Source organism: Thermoascus crustaceus, assembly GCF_041956765.1.
Source record: "Thermoascus crustaceus strain CBS 181.67 unplaced genomic scaffold VTN00scaffold_3, whole genome shotgun sequence".
NCBI lineage: Eukaryota > Fungi > Ascomycota > Eurotiomycetes > Eurotiales > Thermoascaceae > Thermoascus > Thermoascus crustaceus.
Genome location: NW_027192529.1, coordinates 3,611,043 through 3,630,944, shown reverse-complemented (window position 1 = coordinate 3,630,944; position 19,902 = coordinate 3,611,043). Strand labels below are relative to the sequence as shown.

At 53.4% G+C, this 19,902-nt stretch overlaps 4 protein-coding genes across 4 annotated transcripts; 1 reads left to right on the top strand and 3 right to left on the bottom strand.

Annotated features, from left to right (window-relative positions):
• Positions 1 to 367: 367 nt before the first annotated feature.
• VTN00DRAFT_6507 (uncharacterized protein) lies at positions 368 to 12,273 on the top strand (the record flags this gene model as incomplete). Its single annotated transcript, XM_069433151.1, has 4 exons — positions 368 to 419; positions 518 to 675; positions 748 to 11,541; positions 11,590 to 12,273. 4 exons carry the CDS (start codon positions 368 to 370, stop codon positions 12,271 to 12,273), a joined length of 11,688 nt encoding a protein of 3,895 aa, XP_069288939.1.
• Positions 12,274 to 12,894: 621 nt separating this feature from the next.
• VTN00DRAFT_6506 (uncharacterized protein) lies at positions 12,895 to 13,888 on the bottom strand (the record flags this gene model as incomplete). The annotated part of the gene is made up of 3 exons (XM_069433150.1): positions 12,895 to 13,599; positions 13,678 to 13,770; positions 13,862 to 13,888. 3 exons carry the CDS (start codon positions 13,886 to 13,888, stop codon positions 12,895 to 12,897), a joined length of 825 nt encoding a protein of 274 aa, XP_069288938.1.
• An 803-nt stretch (positions 13,889 to 14,691) lies between these two features.
• On the bottom strand, positions 14,692 to 16,164 carry VTN00DRAFT_6505 (uncharacterized protein; the record flags this gene model as incomplete). Its single annotated transcript, XM_069433149.1, has 2 exons — positions 14,692 to 15,131; positions 15,198 to 16,164. The coding sequence occupies 2 exons, from the start codon at positions 16,162 to 16,164 to the stop codon at positions 14,692 to 14,694; spliced, it is 1,407 nt and encodes a 468-aa protein (XP_069288937.1).
• An 871-nt stretch (positions 16,165 to 17,035) lies between these two features.
• On the bottom strand, positions 17,036 to 19,439 carry VTN00DRAFT_6504 (uncharacterized protein; the record flags this gene model as incomplete). Its single annotated transcript, XM_069433148.1, has 2 exons — positions 17,036 to 19,275; positions 19,343 to 19,439. The coding sequence occupies 2 exons, from the start codon at positions 19,437 to 19,439 to the stop codon at positions 17,036 to 17,038; spliced, it is 2,337 nt and encodes a 778-aa protein (XP_069288936.1).
• Between the last annotated feature and the right edge of the window lie 463 nt (positions 19,440 to 19,902).

Genomic DNA, 19,902 nt, shown 5'->3' with positions numbered 1-19,902 from the left:
GTGGATTCTCGCGCGCATTGCAGCCAGATCTTCACCTTCTCCCTTCCTCCCACCCTTATCTTCTCGTCATAATCCGCTCCTTAACCCTTTCAGATACCCTTTTTTTCCCTTGGTTCTCTAATAGGAGGTGTTTATGATTGCACGAAACCATTCTTTTTACTCCGTTTAATAGCTTCACCTCGTCTGCTTCCCGACCCGAGCGGATAGAGATAGACTCACGACGTCGCTTCCCCGCATGTGAATAACGCTTATACAGAGCATTGCCTTGGTGTTTCTACCCCCAGCCGGCCTTGCGGCCTGGCAGTGAGTCAATCTGGGCGATATAACGGCACGCTCGTCGGCGGGATTGCCGCCAACAGTCGCAACCATGGAGCGAAATATTGACATCTATGCCAGCAAGCTGGCCGACGAGAAGATTGGTATGGGTTCTCACACATCTCGCGACTCATTCGGATCATGTGCAGCTCTTGCGGAACGCGAAATAGCTCGGTGTTGCTGTTGCTAACATCTCCGGTAGACATCAAAGTTAGGACTAACGTCGCGGTCGAATTGCGAGATAACATCGAACCACTATGCTCCGGCTCAAATTATCCAATCTTCCTGGCGAGATTATGGCCGGTGTTCAAGACTATTTTGAAGGGGGATCCGGTGTTTACAAACATGTCGTTCGAGCAGGTGAGTGAGGTTTCGGGATTCAACAACGCGGTGAGACAACTCCTGGATTCTGACGAGATGGGGTTGCTGTAGAAATTGCGAAACTGCATCCTCGAGACCCTACACCGGTTACCGATGGCCTCCCCTGACGTCGAGCCGTACGCCGTGGATATGGTTGACCTGCTGATGGATCTCGTGCGGATCGAGAACGAGGAGAATGCTGTCCTCTGCATGAAGACCATCATGGATCTGGAACGCAACCAGGCAAAGGCCACGGCATCCAGAGTCCAGCCGTTCTTGGAGCTCATCCAGGAGATGTTCCAGACCATGGAGCAGGTTGTCCGCGACACGTTCGACACACCTAGCCAGGGTACGACCCCCGGGATGCCGTCGACACCCAACGCTTCTCAAAACTTCCAGTCACCGCGGCCTAGTTCTCCAGCTACATCCGTAGCAGACCTGGGACCGGATCAACAGGCGAACCACCACCTTCTAAGGGGCATGCAGTCCTTCAAGGTTCTTGCAGAATGTCCCATTATTGTGGTGTCCATATTCCAAGCCCACCGCAGCTCTGTCTCTACAAATGTAAAGCTGTTTGTGCCTCTGATCAAGAGCATACTGCTTTTACAGGCAAAGCCACAGGAAAGAGCTCATGCGGAAGCCGCAGCGCAAGGCAAAATTTTCACCGGTGTCTCTAAGGAAATAAAGAACCGGGCTGCTTTTGGGGAGTTCATCACTGCACAGGTTAAGACAATGAGCTTCTTAGCCTACCTGTTGCGGATGTATGCGCATCAGCTGCAAGACTTCCTTCCGACACTGCCCAGTGTTGTGGTCCGTCTTCTGCAAGACTGCCCTAGGGAAAAGTCCAGCGCCAGAAAGGAGCTCCTGGTCGCCATTCGCCATATAATCAACTTCAACTATCGCAAGATTTTCCTTGAAAAGATCGACGAGCTCCTGGATGAGCGGACTTTGATCGGTGATGGTCTTACAGTTTACGAGACTATGAGACCTCTTGCGTACAGTATGCTCGCAGATCTCATCCATCATGTGCGAGATCACCTCAACCGCGATCAGATCCGGCGAACCGTGGAGGTCTACACCAAGAATCTCCATGATGACTTCCCTGGCACTAGCTTCCAGACCATGAGCGCAAAGCTCCTGTTGAACATGGCTGAGAAGATATCTAAGCTTGAAGATAAGCAGGAGGCCCGGTACTTCTTAATCATGATCCTCGATGCTATTGGTGACAAATTTGCTGCGATGAACTACCAATACGACAACGCCGTCAAGGTGTCCAGAGCAACGAGGAAGAACGCGGAACAGCCAGAGAACTACCTCGCAGACAAGGAGCATCCTCCAGACTGGGATGAGATTGACATATTTTCGGCCGCTCCGATCAGGACCTCAAATCCTCGCGACCGTGGTGGGGATCCGGTGTCAGATAATCTGTTCCTCTTCAAGAACCTGATAAACGGTCTGAAGAACATATTCCATCAGCTGAAGAATTGTAACCCGGACCATGTCCAGATTGACCAGAGCAGTGTTCCTATCAACTGGCCGGAAGTATCATATGGATATAATGCGGAGGAGGTCAAAGTGATCAAGAAACTCTTCCACGAGGGTGCGCGCGTATTCAGGTACTACGGCGTCGACCAGCCGCAGCCTGAAGTGCAGTATTCCTCGCCCTTCGAATTCCTTGCTAGCCAGTATACGGCGCCGATGACGAGGGAGGAGAAGGAGCTTCTGGAGAGTTTCGGAACCGTGTTCCACTGCATTGACACGGCCACCTTCCATGAGGTCTTCCACTCTGAGATTCCGTACCTCCACGAGCTCATGTTTGAGCATGGTGCCCTGCTTCATTTGCCCCAGTTTTTCCTCGCTAGCGAGGCTACTTCTCCAGCGTTCTCTGGAATGGTGCTGCAGTATCTCATGGATCGCATTCATGAAGTTGGAACCTCCGATATGACCAAGGCCAAGATTCTGCTGCGAATGTTCAAGCTCTCTTTCATGGCCGTGACACTCTTTTCCGTGCAGAACGAGCAGGTCTTGCACCCACACGTTACTAAGATTGTCACGAAGTGTATTGAGCTTTCGGTGACAGCTGAGGAACCGATGAACTACTTCCTTTTGCTGCGCTCGCTCTTTCGCAGCATCGGCGGTGGAAGATTTGAGCTCCTGTATAAAGAGATTCTTCCGTTGCTTGAGATGCTCTTGGAAACATTCAATAATCTCTTGCTCGGAGCACGAAGACCCCAGGAGCGTGATCTCTATGTCGAACTGACCCTGACTGTTCCTGCTCGTCTCAGCCATCTTCTGCCACACCTCAGCCACCTGATGCGTCCGATTGTGGTGGCACTTCGCGCGGAATCCGATCTTGTTGGCCAAGGTCTCCGAACTCTCGAGCTTTGCGTCGACAACCTGACGGCTGATTACCTTGATCCAATAATGGCCCCGATCATGGATGAGCTTATGACGGCACTTTGGGATCACCTGCGGCCGAATCCGTATAGTCATTTCCATGCACACACTACTATGCGGATACTTGGAAAGCTTGGAGGTCGGAATAGAAAGTTTTTGAACCATCCTCCGGAGCTCTCGTTCCAGCAATTTGCCGACGATATCCAGAGTTTCGATATCAAGCTTATCGGGCCGAGTGAGAAGCGGCCGTTCCCAATGGAGATCGGTGTGGATCTGGCCATCGGAAAGTTGTTGGAGATTCCAAAGACGCCAGCGGCGAAAGCTTCAGATGGTTACTATAAACAGCAGGCCTATCGTATGCTGAGCTCACAACTGAAGCTTTACATTGGGTTTGAACACCTTCCTGAGGATTTCGCTTCCCTTGTTCGTCTGGAAGCCAACGATTTATTCGAGGGCAAAGCTGGCGGTGTCCCCGATATTCTGGAGAAGTCAGAGCGGTCCAGTTCGATCCCGAAGAAGGTGGCTCAGGAGGACATGGTGAAGAAGCTTTTGAAAGCCTGTGTCTTCGCTACTACCATCCCAGACCTTCAGCAGTCAGCCACGGCGTTTGTAGCGGATGTGTGCAAACACTTCACTGTGGTAGAGGTTGGCCGGGCACTTGCCCAAGCCCGACACAGTCGGAAGCCTTTCGATGTCGCGAGTGGAGAGGGCCCTGTGTACCTGGACTCACGCCTCCTTGCTGACGTCGTGGTTGAATGTCTGTCTTCCGACAATCCTGATGTCCGGGACTCGGCGAAGACTTGCATGAAGGTCGTGAAGGAGGCGGCTAGCATCATTTTTGGAGCTCCGGAAAGGGTTGCCAAGCTTCCATTCTTCCAGCACCTTGGTCGGGTATTCTGCCACAGCTGCCACAGCGAGGAGTGGTTCACGAAAGCGGGAGGTAGCCTGGGCATACATATTTTCGCAACTGAACTTGATCTGGGTGATTCTTGGCTGTATGATAAGCAGGCGGAGTTCGTTCGGGCTCTGATGTATGTCATCAAGGATACGCCGTCTGATCTGCCGGCCAGCACGCGTATCCGAGCACAGGAGACTTTGGATCTCATCCTCCGGAGATGCAGCAAGCACGTCTCTAGGGATGATCTTAAGAATGAAAAGAGCCGACTCTACGCGCTCTGCGGCTTTTTTATCTATGAGCTCTCCCATATGAACAGGCACGTCCGAGTCGCATCGCAGAGAAGTTTTGCTACCATTGCTGAAGTAATCGGTTGCGAGGTTCATGAATTGATGTTCCCCGTCAAGGAACGTCTGCTGCAGTCCATTTTCAACAAGCCTCTGCGTGCACTGCCGTTTCCTACTCAGATCGGCTTCATCGAGGCTATTACCTTCTGCCTGGGTCTTCATAATAACATTGTCACCTTCAACGACCAGCTCAACCGTCTGATGCTGGAGTCCCTTGCACTTGCGGATGCCGATGACGAGTCTCTAGCCTCCAAGCCTAACGAGTTCAAGAACGCAGAAATGATCGTAAATCTGCGTGTAGCATGTCTCCGTCTGCTGTCAATGGCGATGGGCTTCCCTGAATTTGCGAACACGCCGCAGAATACTAGCCGTGCTCGTATCATTTCGGTATTCTTCAAGTCGCTGTACTCAAGGTCTCCTGAGGTTATCGAAGCTGCGAATGCTGGGTTGAGAGAGGTGCTTACCCAGACCAACAAGCTGCCGAAGGATTTGCTTCAGAATGGCCTTCGTCCAATTCTGATGAACCTGCAGGACCCGAAGCGGTTGAGCGTTGCCGGTCTGGATGGGCTAGCCAGGCTGCTCACGCTGTTGACGAACTACTTCAAGGTTGAGATCGGAGCTCGGCTCTTGGACCACATGAAGATGATTGCAGATGATCAGACACTGCAAAAAGTCTCCTTTAGCCTCGTCGAACAGAGCCCGCCCATGAAAATCGTTGCTGCCATCTTTAACATTTTCCATCTTCTCCCTCCGGCGGCGACGTCGTTTATGGAGCACCTCGTTAACAAAATCTTGGACCTTGAAGAGAAGCTTCGTCGAACCTCCAACAGTCCTTTTAGGAAGCCGCTTGTTAAATATCTGAACCGGTATCCCAAGGACAGTTGGACTTTCTTCCAGAATCGTTTCAATGAAGAGCGATATGGACGATTCTTCGGACAGGTTCTGGCAGATCCGGAAAGCGAGGCGCTGCGTTCGGCTTTGGTCGCGGATACCGAAGGGTTTATGAACATTGCTTTCGGCCAGGAGCCCGTTGAAGGCAAGAATACCGCCGCGATTAATGCCATCTATGTTGTTCATTCGATCTGCTCTCATGAGTCTACTAGGAAGTGGCTGGTATCGCATCCGGACTTGAGATCCCGTCTTCTTCATGCTGGAAGGGACCTGACCGTCAAGCTTCGCAATGACAAACTGCCGGCGAATGAGCGGCTGAGGGTCGAACAGGCTGAGGACCAGTTGATGGAGATCTTTACCATCTACCTCTCTGAGTCGCCGCAGGACCTGGACTTCCTCTTTGAGATCATTGATGGTCTCTCTACCGATGAGCTGAAGCGCACGTTGGCGTTCCCCAAGTTCATCTACAGACATATCATCACGAATGAATCCATCGATTATAGGCGCTCAGTGATTATGCGTTGCTTGGACCTTTATGGTCAGCGTACTTCTTCGCAGAAGATGAAGACGTACGCTTTCCATAACTTGGTCAACCCTATTTTTGCGATGGATGTCAAGACCACCTGGAACAATCCGCCGAATACTCCAAAGCTCATGGACAAGAGCATGACCGAGTCCATTCAAAGCCGCTTGTGGAAGCCTCAGCTGGGTGACATTAGCGAGGAGTCGAATCAGCCCGGCGTCGATCACTCTCGCATGGAGCTTCTCCAACTGTCTGCCTTGCTCATCAAGTACCACCACCAGACGGTACAGGATGCGCGCAAGGATATCATTAAGTTTGCCTGGAACTACATTCGACTGGAGGATATCATCAACAAGTACGGGGCGTATGTTCTCATCAGCTACTTTATTGCTCACTACGAGACACCGTCCAAGATCGTGGTTCAGGTCTACGTTGCGCTCTTGAGGGCGCACCAGAATGAGGGCAAGGCTCTTGTCACCCAGGCGCTTGACGTGTTAGCTCCGGTGTTGCCGAAGAGGATTATGTCTAGCAACAACAACCCAGCGGCGGATGTCCGGTACCCATTATGGGCAAAGTGGCCTCGGCGCATCTTAGCTGAGGAGACGGCGAACTTGCAGCAAGTTATGAGCATATTCCAGTTCCTGGTCCGGCAGCCAGATCTTTTCTACGAATCTAGGGAGCACTTCGTTCCTCTGATCGTGCCGTCATTGATCAAGATTGCTGCACCTCCGAATCCCTCCAACGAGAGCAAGAAGCTTGCACTGAACCTTATTGGGCTCATCTGGCATTGGGAGGAGAAGAGAGTCAAGAGTAGTGCAAGCAACATGCCCAACGGCGTGGCTGAGTCACCGAATTCGAGAAAGCGCAAGTTTGAAGAGACTCAGGCTGCCTCCGCTTCTCCTTCAGCTACCCTCGCACCTCCAAGCACGCGCGAGCGATCCGAGTACCTCGTCCCTCATGATCTGCGGGCGGCTTTGATAAAATATCTCATCACCTTTATTACCACGATTCCCGAGCGGTTCCCCGTTCCGGCCTTCAAACTTCGTGAATTTCCCTCTTCCAAGCCTCAGCAACCGGTTGCGACGGGAGATCTCATCAAGAAAGCTGTGCAGCTTTTGAGGAACCTGATGTCGCCGGAATTTTGGGGCGATCTTGACATCGACCTCTATCAGAAAGTGACGGAGCCTATCCTTGCCGGGGAGAAGGCTGATAAGCCGGATGAGAAACACATCACGAGCATGATAAACGCCCTGCAGGTCATCCGCGTCCTTTTGGCGGCTAAGCCGGCCGACTGGGTCATGGCTCGTCTCCCTCTGATCGAAAAGCTTTTTGACAAGCCTCTGCGGTCAGATCATCCGGAAATCCAAGATTCTCTACATGGGGTCGAAGATGAGATGGAAATCTCTCCTAAGTTGCCGCCTCCTGTGAAGCGTGTTCTTGACGCTTTGCCCGATGATCAGCCTGAAGAAGAGGATGCCATGGATGTCGACAATGCGCCGTCTGAGTTTGTCACGTATCTGTCTGCCATTGCGACGGAGGGGCTCTCGGCCAACAACTATATCTCCGGTCTTAACATCCTGTGGACTCTGTCCAAGAAGAAGCCTGCCGAGATGGACGCGCATATCCCTCAGGTGATGAAGACGTTCTCACAGAAACTTGCTAAGGAACATGTTGCTGCCTACACCGGCAATCAGTTCCCTGGCCAGTATCCTCCAAACGTCAAGCCCGCAGAAGGCGTGCTGGACCAGGAGTTCGAACTGGGTGTCGACCTTATCTTCAAGACCATCGAATTGATCTCCGTGCGCATGTCTCATCTTGGAGAGCAGAGACGCCCGTTCTTGAGTGTCCTGGCGCAGTTGGTTGAGAGGTCGCATAACGTCAAGCTCTGCAGCAAGGTTCTGGGGATGGTGGAGACTTGGATCTTCCACTCGACTGAGTCCTGGCCTACGCTGAAGGAGAAGACGGCTGTGTTGCACAAGATGCTGCTCTTCGAGTCGCGACCAGATCAGACTATGTTGAAGAAATTCTTGGATCTCGTCATCAGAATTTATGAGGATTCGAAGATAACTCGGACTGAGCTGACAGTGAGATTGGAGCACGCGTTCCTCATCGGTACTCGGGCGCAGGACGTCGAGATGCGCAACCGCTTCATGACCATCTTCGATCGAAGTCTGACTCGCATGGCCAATTCGCGACTGAGCTACGTCTTGACGTCTCAGAACTGGGACACCCTTGCCGATTCCTTCTGGCTGGCCCAGGCATCGCATCTGATCATGGGCTGTATCGATATGACGACTGCTGCTAGGCTGCACCCTGATGACTTCACCATTTACCCCTTGTCGTTCCTTTACAGCGTTTCCCAAAATGACCCGAGGAAGGAGAATGTTATGGTTGACAATCAATTGGAGGCTTTCATTGCTGACCGCAAGCGATTTGTTGCTGAACTTGGCGATGTCAAAGTCCGTGACCTGATGGAGCCACTTTGCCAGCTGCAGCATACAGATGCAAATGTGGCCTACAGGCTATGGGTCACGCTGTTCACCATCTTTTGGTCAACACTGTCAAGGGAGGAGCGTATCGATCTCGAGAAGGGGATGGTCACTCTCATCACGCGTGAGTACCATCAGAGACAGCTTGACAAGAGACCAAACGTCGTGCAGGCCTTGCTTGAGGGTGCCGTTCGAGCCCGACCAAGGTTCAAGGTTCCCCCTCATGTCATGAAGTATCTTAGTCGCACATATGATGCTTGGTATACCGCTACTGTGTATCTCGAGGAGTCAGCAATCACCCCGATCATTGATACACCGGCTGTGCGTGAGAGCAACTTGGATGCCCTGGTTGAAGTCTACGCTGGACTGCAAGAGGATGACTTCTTCTATGGCACATGGCGACGGCGTTGCAAGTTCGTCGAGACCAACGCCGCGCTCTCCTACGAGCAGCACGGCATGTGGGACAAGGCCCAGCAGCTATACGAGAATGCTCAAATCAAGGCCCGCTCTGGTGCCATACCGTTCTCTCAAGGTGAATACTGCCTGTGGGAGGACCACTGGCTGATCTGTGCCCAGAAGCTGCAGCAGTGGGAGATCTTGAGTGACTTCGCCAAGCATGAGAACTTCAACGACCTGCTCTTGGAAGCTGCCTGGAGGAACCTGGAGAATTGGCAGAGCGAGGGCAACCGCGAGCAGTTGGAGTCCTTGATCAAATCCGTATCTGACGCGCCCACGCCGAGACGAACATTCTTCCAGGCTTTCATGTCCCTTCTTCAGTTCCACCTGAAGAAGGAAAACATCCAGGAGTTCAACAGTATTTGTGACGAGTCCATTCAGCTCTCTATTCGCAAGTGGCACCAGCTGCCGAAGAGGATCACGAACGCCCACATCCCAATTCTACAGCACTTCCAGCAGTTGGTTGAGCTCCATGACGCTAGTGTCATTTGCGCAAGCTTGGCGCAGACGAACGAGAGGAACTTGGATACCAAATCTGCTGAGCTGAAGCTCCTGCTTGGAACCTGGCGCGACCGTCTTCCGAATGTCTGGGACGATATCAATGCCTGGCAGGATCTGGTTACGTGGCGTCAGCACATATTCCAGCTCATCAATGCCACGTATCTGAGCCTCCTGCCTCCCCAGACGAACAATGTCGCCAGCAATTCCTACGCCTACCGTGGATACCATGAGACGGCCTGGATCATCAACCGTTTTGCGCACGTGGCTCGCAAGCATCAGATGCCTGAGGTCTGTATCAACCAGCTTAGCCGCATCTACACGCTGCCAAATATCGAGATTCAAGAGGCTTTCCTGAAGTTGAGGGAGCAAGCCAAGTGCCATTACCAGAACCCCAAGGAGCTCAACAGCGGCCTCGATGTCATCAATAACACGAATCTCAACTATTTCGGTGCCCAGCAGAAGGCTGAGTTCTACACTCTGAAGGGCATGTTCCTGGCCAAGCTGAACCACGTCAACGAGGCGAATGAGGCGTTCGGAGTTGCGCTTTACTACGATCTGCGACTCGCGAAGGCTTGGGCTGAGTGGGGTCAATACAGCGACCAGCGCTTCAAAGCTGACCCAACGGATTACGAGTTGGCCAGCAATGCTGTGAGCTGCTATCTCGAGGCGGCAGGCCTTTACAAGAATTCAAAGTCGAGAAAACTGCTCAGTCGTATTCTTTGGCTTCTTAGCCTGGACAATGAGGAAGGGCGAATCGCCAGTGCCTTCGAGAACTTCAAGGGTGATACGCCTGTCTGGTACTGGATCACCTTCATACCACAGCTGCTCACGAGCCTATCTCACCGCGAGGCGCGTCTCTGCAAGGCTGTGCTCGTCAAGATTGCCAAGCTGTACCCACAGGCTCTGTTCTTCCTGCTGAGAACGAACAGGGAGGACATGCTCAGCATCAAGAAGCAGCATGATCAGAAGCAGGAGAAGCTTAACCGCGCGAAGCAGCTGCAACAACAACAGCTGCAACAGCAGCAGCAGCAGGCGCAGGCGCAGGCGCAGGCTTCACCACATCTCAAGCCTGATGCTCAGGGCATGCCTAAGCCCGGCGCTGCTAATGGAGAAACAGCTTCTGCTCAAAATGCTCAGACGGCCCCCAACAACGCTGGTGCTTCACAGCAGACTGCGAATGGCCAGCCAAATGGTCAACCACAAGTCCAGGGTCAAGCACAACCACAAGCACAGGGCCAGCCGCAAGGACAACCACAAGTTCAAGCTCAGGGTCAACCCCAAGCCCAACCTCAAGGCCAGCCGCAGAACCAACCCCAGGCTCAACCCCAAGCGCAGCCTCAAGGACAAACTCCAGGACAGCCCCAAGGCCAGCAGCCGGGTCAACCTCAAGGCCAGCCCCAGGGTCAGAATCAAGCACAAAACCAGACTGGTCAGCCGGAGCAGCCGCAGAGAGAGCCACTGAAGAAGCCATGGGAGTACTCCGACGAGATCATGTCTGGTCTCAAGACAGCCTTCCCGCTGCTTGCGCTGTCAATGGAAACAATGGTCGATCAGATCCACAAGAACTTCAAGTGCCCTCCAGACGAAGATGCTTATCGACTTATTGTTGCGCTGCTCAACGACGGTCTCGCGTACGTTGGCCGCATGCCTGGATCTTATGCCCAGGACTTTAAGCTACCACCTGCGACCGAAGCCAATATCACTCGTTTTGCGGAGACCATTCTTCCTGCCCATATCCGCAAGTCCTTCGAGGCTGACTTCGTGGTCAAGAAGCCGACAATGTACGAGTACATCCAGAAGCTGCGTCGGTGGCGTGACAAGTTCGAGGAGAAGCTCGACCGCCGGCCGCAGTCTCACTTCCTGGAGGCTTACTCGCCGCATCTGAGCGAGTTCCGATTCCTCAAGTTCGATGAGGTGGAGGTTCCCGGGCAGTACCTGTTGCACAAGGACAAGAACCAGGACTTTGTCCGCATCGACCGTTTCTTGCCAGATGTCGATCTTGTGCGCGGTATTGGTGTCTGCCATCGCCGTTTGAAGATCCGGGGCCATGATGGTAGTATCCATCCCTTCGCTGTTCAGCACCCGGCTGCCCGGCATTGCAGGCGTGAGGAGCGTATCCTGCAGCTCTTCCGCATCTTCAACGGTGTTCTGTCAAAGCGCAAGGAGAGCAGGCGCCGGAACCTGTACTTCCATCTCCCGCTCATGGTGCCCTTGGCTCCGCATATCCGCTTGGTCCGCGATGATCCCTCGTACATCTCTTTGCAAGGCATCTACGAAGACTACTGCAGGCGCACTGGCATGAACAAGGACGAGCCTGTGCTCTTCACCATGGAGAAGATGCGAGCATTGGCAGAAACTAAGCAGAATGTAAGTTGCAATGACCCTCCTTACGCTACTGTCGCTAACTTTCAGAAGCGCACTCCCGATCAACAGCAGATACTCCGCACGGAGATCCTCACGGCCATCCAGGAAAAGTGGGTTCCCAACACGATCGTGCTAGAGTACTTCCAGCAGACGTACCCTAGCTATGCAGACTTCTGGCTCTTCCGCCGCCAGTTCTCCTACCAGTACGCAGCAGTTGCATTTATGACCTACGTGATGCATATGGGCAACCGGTATCCGAACAAGATCTCTATCTCACGTGCTACTGGTGACATCTGGGGATCGGAGCTCATCCCCGCCATCAACCCTGCCAAGGCGATTTTCTACAACCCGGAGCAGATTCCCTTCCGCCTGACACCCAACATCCAGATGTTGATGGGCCCGATCGCCACGGAGGGTATCTTCTCTTGCGCCCTGATGGCTATCGCCCGCTGCCTCACGGAGCCTAGACACGAGCTGGAGCAGCAGCTCAGCATCTTCGTGCGGGACGAGATGATGTTCTGGGCCACAGCGCAGCATCGTGGCGCGCTGCCAGAGCACCAGCTCAGAGAACTGGTCTACAACAATAGCGACATCATCGTCAACCGGGCAGTCAGCCTTGCCAGTCCGCCCGAGGGCAACCTGCCGGCGAACCAGACAACCATTGATCTGATCTCCAAGGCCGTGAACCCACAGCACCTAGCGTCGTGCGATGCTTTGTGGATGCCATACCTCTGAGTGAGGCAGTCGATGATTGATGACTTTGAATATTCGGTGGAAATTGTGGTTATTCTTTCATATTTATAGTTCTTTCTTTTCTATCGTTCTGAGTTGTGTTTCAGCTCTCATATTGTTTACGAAGTGGCGTTTTGGCCTACTTGGGGCAGTTTTTGCTTGGCTTCAACTAGCGAGGCGCTTCGGAAAGGGAAATTAATGGTGGACATGATGGTAATCCTATCTGTATCTGTTTTTTATTTCCCATGTATTTCTTGTTGTCAGTTTCTGTTTTCCTATTTATCTATTACGAGCTTCGATGGAAATGGAGTCTTGTTTTCATCATCATCATCATCATCATCATTATCAAATGGGAGAAATTTCTTGTGGAATGTTCTTTTGGTGCGTTTGTTGCAATTCCATAATCCAGTATATGATAGTCAATTTGCAAGCTGAATGCAACTATTATGTACAAGTAAAAGTGACCATTTGAGAAATTCCCGCGCTTTCCCGTGTTTCCCGATTCTATTATAAAGACATCATTCCCCAGATTCAAACCCAATATGAGACGTAAGAAACCAACCAAGCGCCATCCGAAGAGACCAAACCAACAACAGTAAACAGAGTCGTAGCAAATAAAATCAATCATACAAGAGACGGCTTCTTCTTGATCCCCAACCCGGCATTAAACGGCTGCTTCTTCGGCTTTTTCACCCTCGCAAACGTCGACGGCGGCGGCATCTCCTTCTTTTCCTCCTCCTCAGCAGCAGCAGCATCATCATCCACCAACCGCCTAACCTTCTCCCCCTCAGCGGTCATAAACGCCCTCTTGGCCGCCTCCTCGATCTCTCTCTCCTCCCTCAATTTCGCCTCATCAACCTCATCCCTTACATGCGCCAACGCGACCTCCTCCCCGCGCCTCTCGCCCCTCTCGATCCTCGCATTCCTCGTCCGAATCTCATCCAACGCATCTGCGACCGCCATCTCCCGCTTCGAATCGAGCATCTTCTCCTCCAGCTCCGCCATCTTATCCTTCTCCAGTCTCTCCTGTTCCTCATTCTCCTCCCTCTCGAGTCTATCAAGAGTCTCCTCGACCGTCTCGTGGCTCGTGTCGGGCTTATTCTCGCGCCAGGGCTCGAAGTTGCGTTTCGCGCCACGCTCGGTGGTGTAGTCCATGTTCTTGGGGTCGGTCTTGAAGGTGATCTCGGCGGAGCAGCGGGTGCAGCGGATGTAGAAGCGGTAGATGGGGATGGAGAGGTATTTCTCGTCGGTGGTCTCCTTGCGGGCGTTGAATTTGCGGCCCTTGTAGATGTATTCGCCGCATTGGGTGCATTTCATGGAGAAGGGGGCCTGCATGCCATGTTAGATATCTATAGATAGATATGGAATATGTGGAATAGAGGAGGTTGAAAAGAGGGTGATACGTACCATCAATCGGACGGTGAGAAGTTTCGGGCCCGACGGCCGTAAGTGTTTAGGCGTCCGAGTGATCGCACTCGGATCGAAGTCTGGTGGGTAGTACTAAAAAAAAGCAAAAAATATCGTTAGCCATGCAATTCATTCAAAAGTGTCGGGAGACAAAAGACATATATAGGTAATACGGCGAACTTACCTTCGTGAGGACCTTTCTCTCAGACATGGTGGGCTAGTTTCTTTCTCTTTGTTTTTTTTTGTATCAAATTAATCAGAAAAGAAACGCGAATCTTTTACCCCGTCCAAAGGGGCTATCCGACGCAGTGAAAGGTGGAAGATGGAGCTGTTTATGGTCTGGTGGCGGGGAGGTTGGAGATATCATGAACCTCTAGAGACATGCGGAGATGTTGGAACTCCGCGACAGGGCCAGGTGATGACTAAGCGAGCCGCGGTCCCGCGTCGGCGACGGTAGGTACGGGGTGGTGGATGTGCCATTAGCGCAGGTTGGTTCCAATGTTCATACATCGCCAAATGGGGTAAAGGGTCAGGGACCTCACCTCACCATAGGTCCCGGGGAGCTAGAGGCTGGACTGGAGCTGGGCGGACCCAGGGTATCGGAGACGGGATCCCGGTGTCATGGTGAATTATTCTTTTAGATTATTTATTACAGTCAATCTCCGCATGAGATCATCCACGCCAAGTGGCAACGTTTAAATGGGAGTTGAATTACTCTGATATGGAACTAAGTACTCCGTACTCTGTAACTGTCTAGGATGGAGGTCTATATCCCGCTCGTAATGATGTCATGGTATGCGAATGCTATCTATCTATGTACCACATTTACTGACATGCAGCAATAATGCAAAGATGCTAACGGGATGGATTGATACGTGCGTGCATGGGAAAGAAAATAGAGTGGGTAATTATAGAGATCCCTTGTGCATGTAACCTTCATGCGCCATGAAAACAGAAGAATAAGAACCAGACCAGATGACCCCTCACCTATACTCTACCGATTCCGTCCCATCGTCATCGGAAATGCTGCGAGCTCAGCGCCGTCGAGAAGTCGTACATGTCCTTGTTCTCTAGCAACACAAACGACTCGTAGCGCATGCCTCGCTCCTTCTTCGGGTCCGCCTCATCCCAGAGAGAGACGTTGCCCTTCCACACGCTCGCGTACCCGTCGAACAGCGCGCGCCAGTAGCACGCCTCCGCGGCCTGCGTGAGGTACCGCTCGCGGAAGGTCTTCACGCTGTTGTTCGCGATGCGCTCCGCGGCGGCGGGATCGGCCAGGAGGGCTTCGATCTTCGGGGCCAGGTCGGTGAAGTCCCGCTCGACCTCGACGTAGTTCTGGTCCGGACCTGAGGCGACCATGAGGTAGTGGTGGTGCTGGATGTACTGCAGTTTATGTGCGACGATGACGGAACGACAGGCCTGGCGGTATTTCAGGGAGGCGGAATAGGATCGACCTGTAATATCAGGTGTATGGTTAGCCATTGCGGAGAGATGACAGAGTCGAATAGACATGTGCCTACCTTCCACATGCGCGATGAACATGTAGTCGCAGTGGTCCTCCATGCCCATCAGGTTCGTCTTCCTGACCCAGTCGACCTGCTTCACATCATCCCAGGGCTTCCCCCTCGCTGCATCCATCAGCGCCCGTCGCAGCTTGGGCGCGAAGCTGGGCTTCCCGCGCCAGACGAGTTTCCTCTTCTTCTCCGGCCACGGGGTCTCCGACCGCTCGATCCGGCCGACGACCTGACCGTACGGCCCGATCGAATTGAACAGGTTGTCCCACGCCCAGAAGCCAAAGTCGGGCATCAGCCAGACAGCCTCCTCGGTCGGTCTCCGGGCCAGCACCCAGGCAGGGTGACCCGGGCCCATGACGTCGTCCACCCGGTCCTCGATGGAGAAGACGAATTCGATGTTGGGCCGCTGGGCCCGGTCCGGGGAAGCGACCAGCGCGCGGTGGATGGAGCTCAGGACGGCCAGGATCTTGCGTCGATGATCCTCGCCTTTGGCGCGGGCGGCGACCACGTAGAGCTCGCCCTTGTATATGAACGCTCGCGCCATGGCGTTCTTGAGTTCGATGGCGTCCAGATCCTCCATGGTGATCCCCCCACGGGATTCCCAGAAGGCCGCAGCGCGCGAGACGTCCTCGAAAAGTCCGGGAAAGGCAGCGAGACACTGCCCTCTGTCCAGAGCCTCGTTACGGTCGTCGCGGCCATACTGGAACGACCACGGGGGCGACGATGACGGCGGGGAAGCCTCGACTTTGCTGCTCGAGGCGCACGACAGACAGCTGGCGCATTCGAAGGTGGTCGAACTCGCGCAGGTGCAGTGTCCCGCGGGGATCAGCTGGGTGAGGAGCGGGTGGACATACTGGCGGTCCGTATTGACGCCGAACCAGAGGGTAAAGACCAAGACGCCGACGGCGAACGCAGTCAACCAGAGCAGCGAGGTGACCCGCGGCGACGGGATCGAGAGACCAGCCATGGGCATCGTGAAGACGTCAAGACGTCGTCAGAGCGAACGGGGCCCATGATTTTTGAGTCTCCTTGGAGGAGAGTGACGAGGCAAAGCGCGCGGCTGGTGACGATCGTCGGGGCATCGCGTGCGCCCCAAGCCGCTGTGGAGAAAGTCAAGCTTTGCGGCTGGCCCCGTCTGGAGTATATGGAGAATCCATAGCCCTCATAAGGAGTATCGTTATTCCTACGTGAATATCTCTTTTATCAGTCCTCTTTCGATCTGTGCTGCTTATTTAATCAAACATCCCAGTCAAGGCCCAAACTGGTCCAGCGTCGAGCCCCTGCTGAAGCGCCTTTGGCTCACAGTCTATCCAGCTGGCCCCTGCACAGAGGAGCCCGTTGATAGGGATCAGTCGTTGCTATTAAAATCTCACCGTGTGACAGACGAAGTCATACTCCACTCTGCTGTCTGATGAGGGACCAGGGAGCTGATGCTGGCTAGTATGACGGAATTTCTATATCTCCTGTCAAATTACCTATGCATTAATCAAGATGGGATCGTGCTTATATAACCAAACAAATACACTCAAATATTCCTAATGCTAAAGTCCGTGAGCCGACCTATTAAAACGGCCTGTCATTGAGCTCCGGGATATGTTCATCTTATGCCCGCTCAGTACGATGGCGAGGATAAAGACCAATCAATTACAGGAAATCAAAGGGAAACGTTCATGCCATGATATCTATCCTTAAACTCCAAGAATGTCACTTCCTGTACAGAGAAATAGCCAGCGACAAGCCGGTGTTAGGGCCATAAAACGCCATCCGCCATGCATCAAGAGACAAAGCATACATACTTCCATACGAGACCGACCCCTGTGAGAATATGCATATCGAAAATCTCCTTATCGCCCGCGTGGCTGTCGACGAGTAGGACTTCGTCTGCTGCTGGCCGTGGCCGACCTCGTGCTTCGGCTGCGCGTTCGTGCACCTTCTACCTCCTCAACCTCCATCTCCTGGGCCGGCTCCATGCTTCGAGCCTGTGATCTCGTCGTTTTTCCGATTCTCACACGACCAAGAGCATTGCCCAGTAAGCCTTCTGCCACGTCGTCGAGCTCCATTTCCACTCTCTCTTCCAGCGTCCCCGAGCCTGCCCCCGATGCTTCGGCATCCACCACCTGGTCCGTCCACTCTTCCACGTAACGCCTCTCCATACCTCGACGCCTAGGCGCCTCCGCATGCAACTTTTCCTTCCCCTTTTCTCTCGTCCTCGCCGTACTCTTGCCCTTCCCTTTTCCGCTTCCAGATCTTTCCACCACCACGTCCTGCTTTCCACGGCCCTCCAGAGCCCATATTTCCAGAGCCCGAGAGAGCAATGTGCCTGCGATACCCGCTCCGCCGGCAGCGTCGCCGCCACTGGCACCTAGCACGCGGACGGCCTCGTGGAGCACGGTGACAGCTTCCATAGTTTTACCCAGCTCCAGGAGGACCAAGCCTCGAGAGGTATGAAGGGAACCAATCAGACCTCGATCCTCATAACCGCTAACCCCAGAAGACGCAGACACACCAGCAGCAGCGCCAAGGGAGGTGCTATACCCAGATGCGCCCCCAGCACCAACTCGAAGACACTCGTCAAATTCCATTAGTGCAGCATCGAGACGTCCCAGACGGCGCAGCGCATGACCCAGGTTTGCACGCGTGGCAACCCACGCCCCGGGATCACACTGAAGGGATGAAGCCAAGGCTAGCGACTGGCGGAAAAGTTCGACGGCTCCCTCAAGGTGGTTCTGATGGTAGAGGACGACACCAAGCTCGTTGAGCACTAATGGATCGCCTCCCAGAGGCGGCAGTCCTTCTGAAGGGTTGGTGGGAATCGTAGGAAACGAACCGGACGACGAACCGGACGACATCGCGTACGCAGCACATAGATATTCATGAGCAAGCGACATATTATTCAAAGCAAGATGCTGCATTCCGAGAAACAGCTGTGGCAGATGGCTACCCTGAAACAGTCGGGCAGCTGTGCTGTACGCTGCAATTGCTTGGTCATGTTCACCCTCGGCAGCAAAAGTGTGCGCGAACCCGATCCACGCTGGCGCAGAATGCGGGTCGAGAAGAGACGCTTTGGAGAAGAAACGCCGTGCCTCTGCAATCTTCGACACGGATAGATAGTATACTCCGATGGCAAGATAACTGTACGATTCTTCGGGCGCATTGTCGGCCAGCGTATGTGCGAGGAGGAACAAAGCGTTGGTGGCGCCTGTTTCGTAGAGACACGCAAGGTGGAGAGGGTATACAGCGGGAGGATGCCCAAGGTTCTGTCCCTGGAGTCCTTGAGACGATAAAACTGAAGTGGAATCGGAGGAGGAAAGAATGGAAGATGTGAGCTCAAGCGCTTCCACGAATCGACATTGGGTATAGAGGGCCTCTGCGCGGGAAAGGAGGATGTCAGGATTGTCTGCGAGATTGTAGTGCGTCGAAAGGGTTTCGGTGGCGTCAGCGAGTGTCGAGGGGGATGAATATTTCGAAAGTCTCGTCGTGTACAGCATCTTAACGAAATGAGCAGCTTCTTGCGATACTGACGGATCGGACGACGCGGTGATGGAGTCGAAGTCCAAGGATTCAAGGAACTCCAATTCTTCCGCGGGAGACATCAGGGAGTTCTTCATAAGCTGGTCGAACGCTTCAAAGCACTGGACATCAATCCGCACAGCATCCTTGTAGCAATCCCGCGCTCGATCAAAAGCATTCTGCTTGGCGTAGCAGAGACCGCGCAGATAGCACATGGAAGCCTCGAAGCGGATGTTGTTCGCATCCTCCCGCTCCCTCTCCTCGCTTCTGTCAATCCGGTCTGACCTCGACGCCGTTGTCTTCCCATTGCGCAGTGTAACGTGGCTGTTGCCATTCAGATGTTGCAGTTTTCGCCGGCTGTTGCTGGTGCTGATGAGGTGGGTAGGGTTGTGCTCTCCGAGCACGGAAAGGGCCTGGTCGAACTTGTTCTGCTTGATGTAGCAATGGGCGGCGAGGTATCTGCAGGAGGTACTTCGAGCGATCAGGTCTTTCCGGTTCAGCAGCGCGAGCGCTCTGGTGTAGTTGTTATTGGAGAAGTGCACCTGGGCGAGCCAGAAGGCGTCTGAGTCGCTGTCTGTGTCGCGTCGATTAGCAAGCCACCCTCCAGACAACAATGTAGAACTCTGGTGAGAAAAACTCACTGGTCAAGGCAAGAACCTTGTCCCCGATATAAATGGCAGCATCATGCTGGCCCCTGTTCAGAGCGTCCTGCCGCCAGGAGCGCAAGAACTTCTCCATGGTTGTTTACTGCGGGCACGAGGGCGACAAGGGCAAGGTCACACGTCTTCGCGGCTAGGCGGCATAAGGCATCGGAAAACAGTATCCCTAGATAGACACCTAATTTCAAAGGTCGACCCGTGCGTGTCTTCGCAGCGCGCGATCTCGTCGCTCGAGCTGTCCAGACTGCGGTCGCTTTCTCCGCGTCTTTTGGCTGCAGGCGCGACGCTGTTCGAGCATGGCCCGTGCGCTCGGCATGCCGACTCTCCCCGCCATCAACTCCGGATGATTATGCCCTTACATCGACCCTGTCTCGACTGTTTCCTCCCGATACTTTCTTGTAGTAGGTACATACATACTTCGACAGGTTCCCAGAATTAGTATATTAACATTGTCAAGCAAGGTTTATTAACCCAGCCCTTCTTCTTGGAAGTTAAAGAAAATTCATTTTTCACCTTATTATTATACGGAGTTGCTATTCATC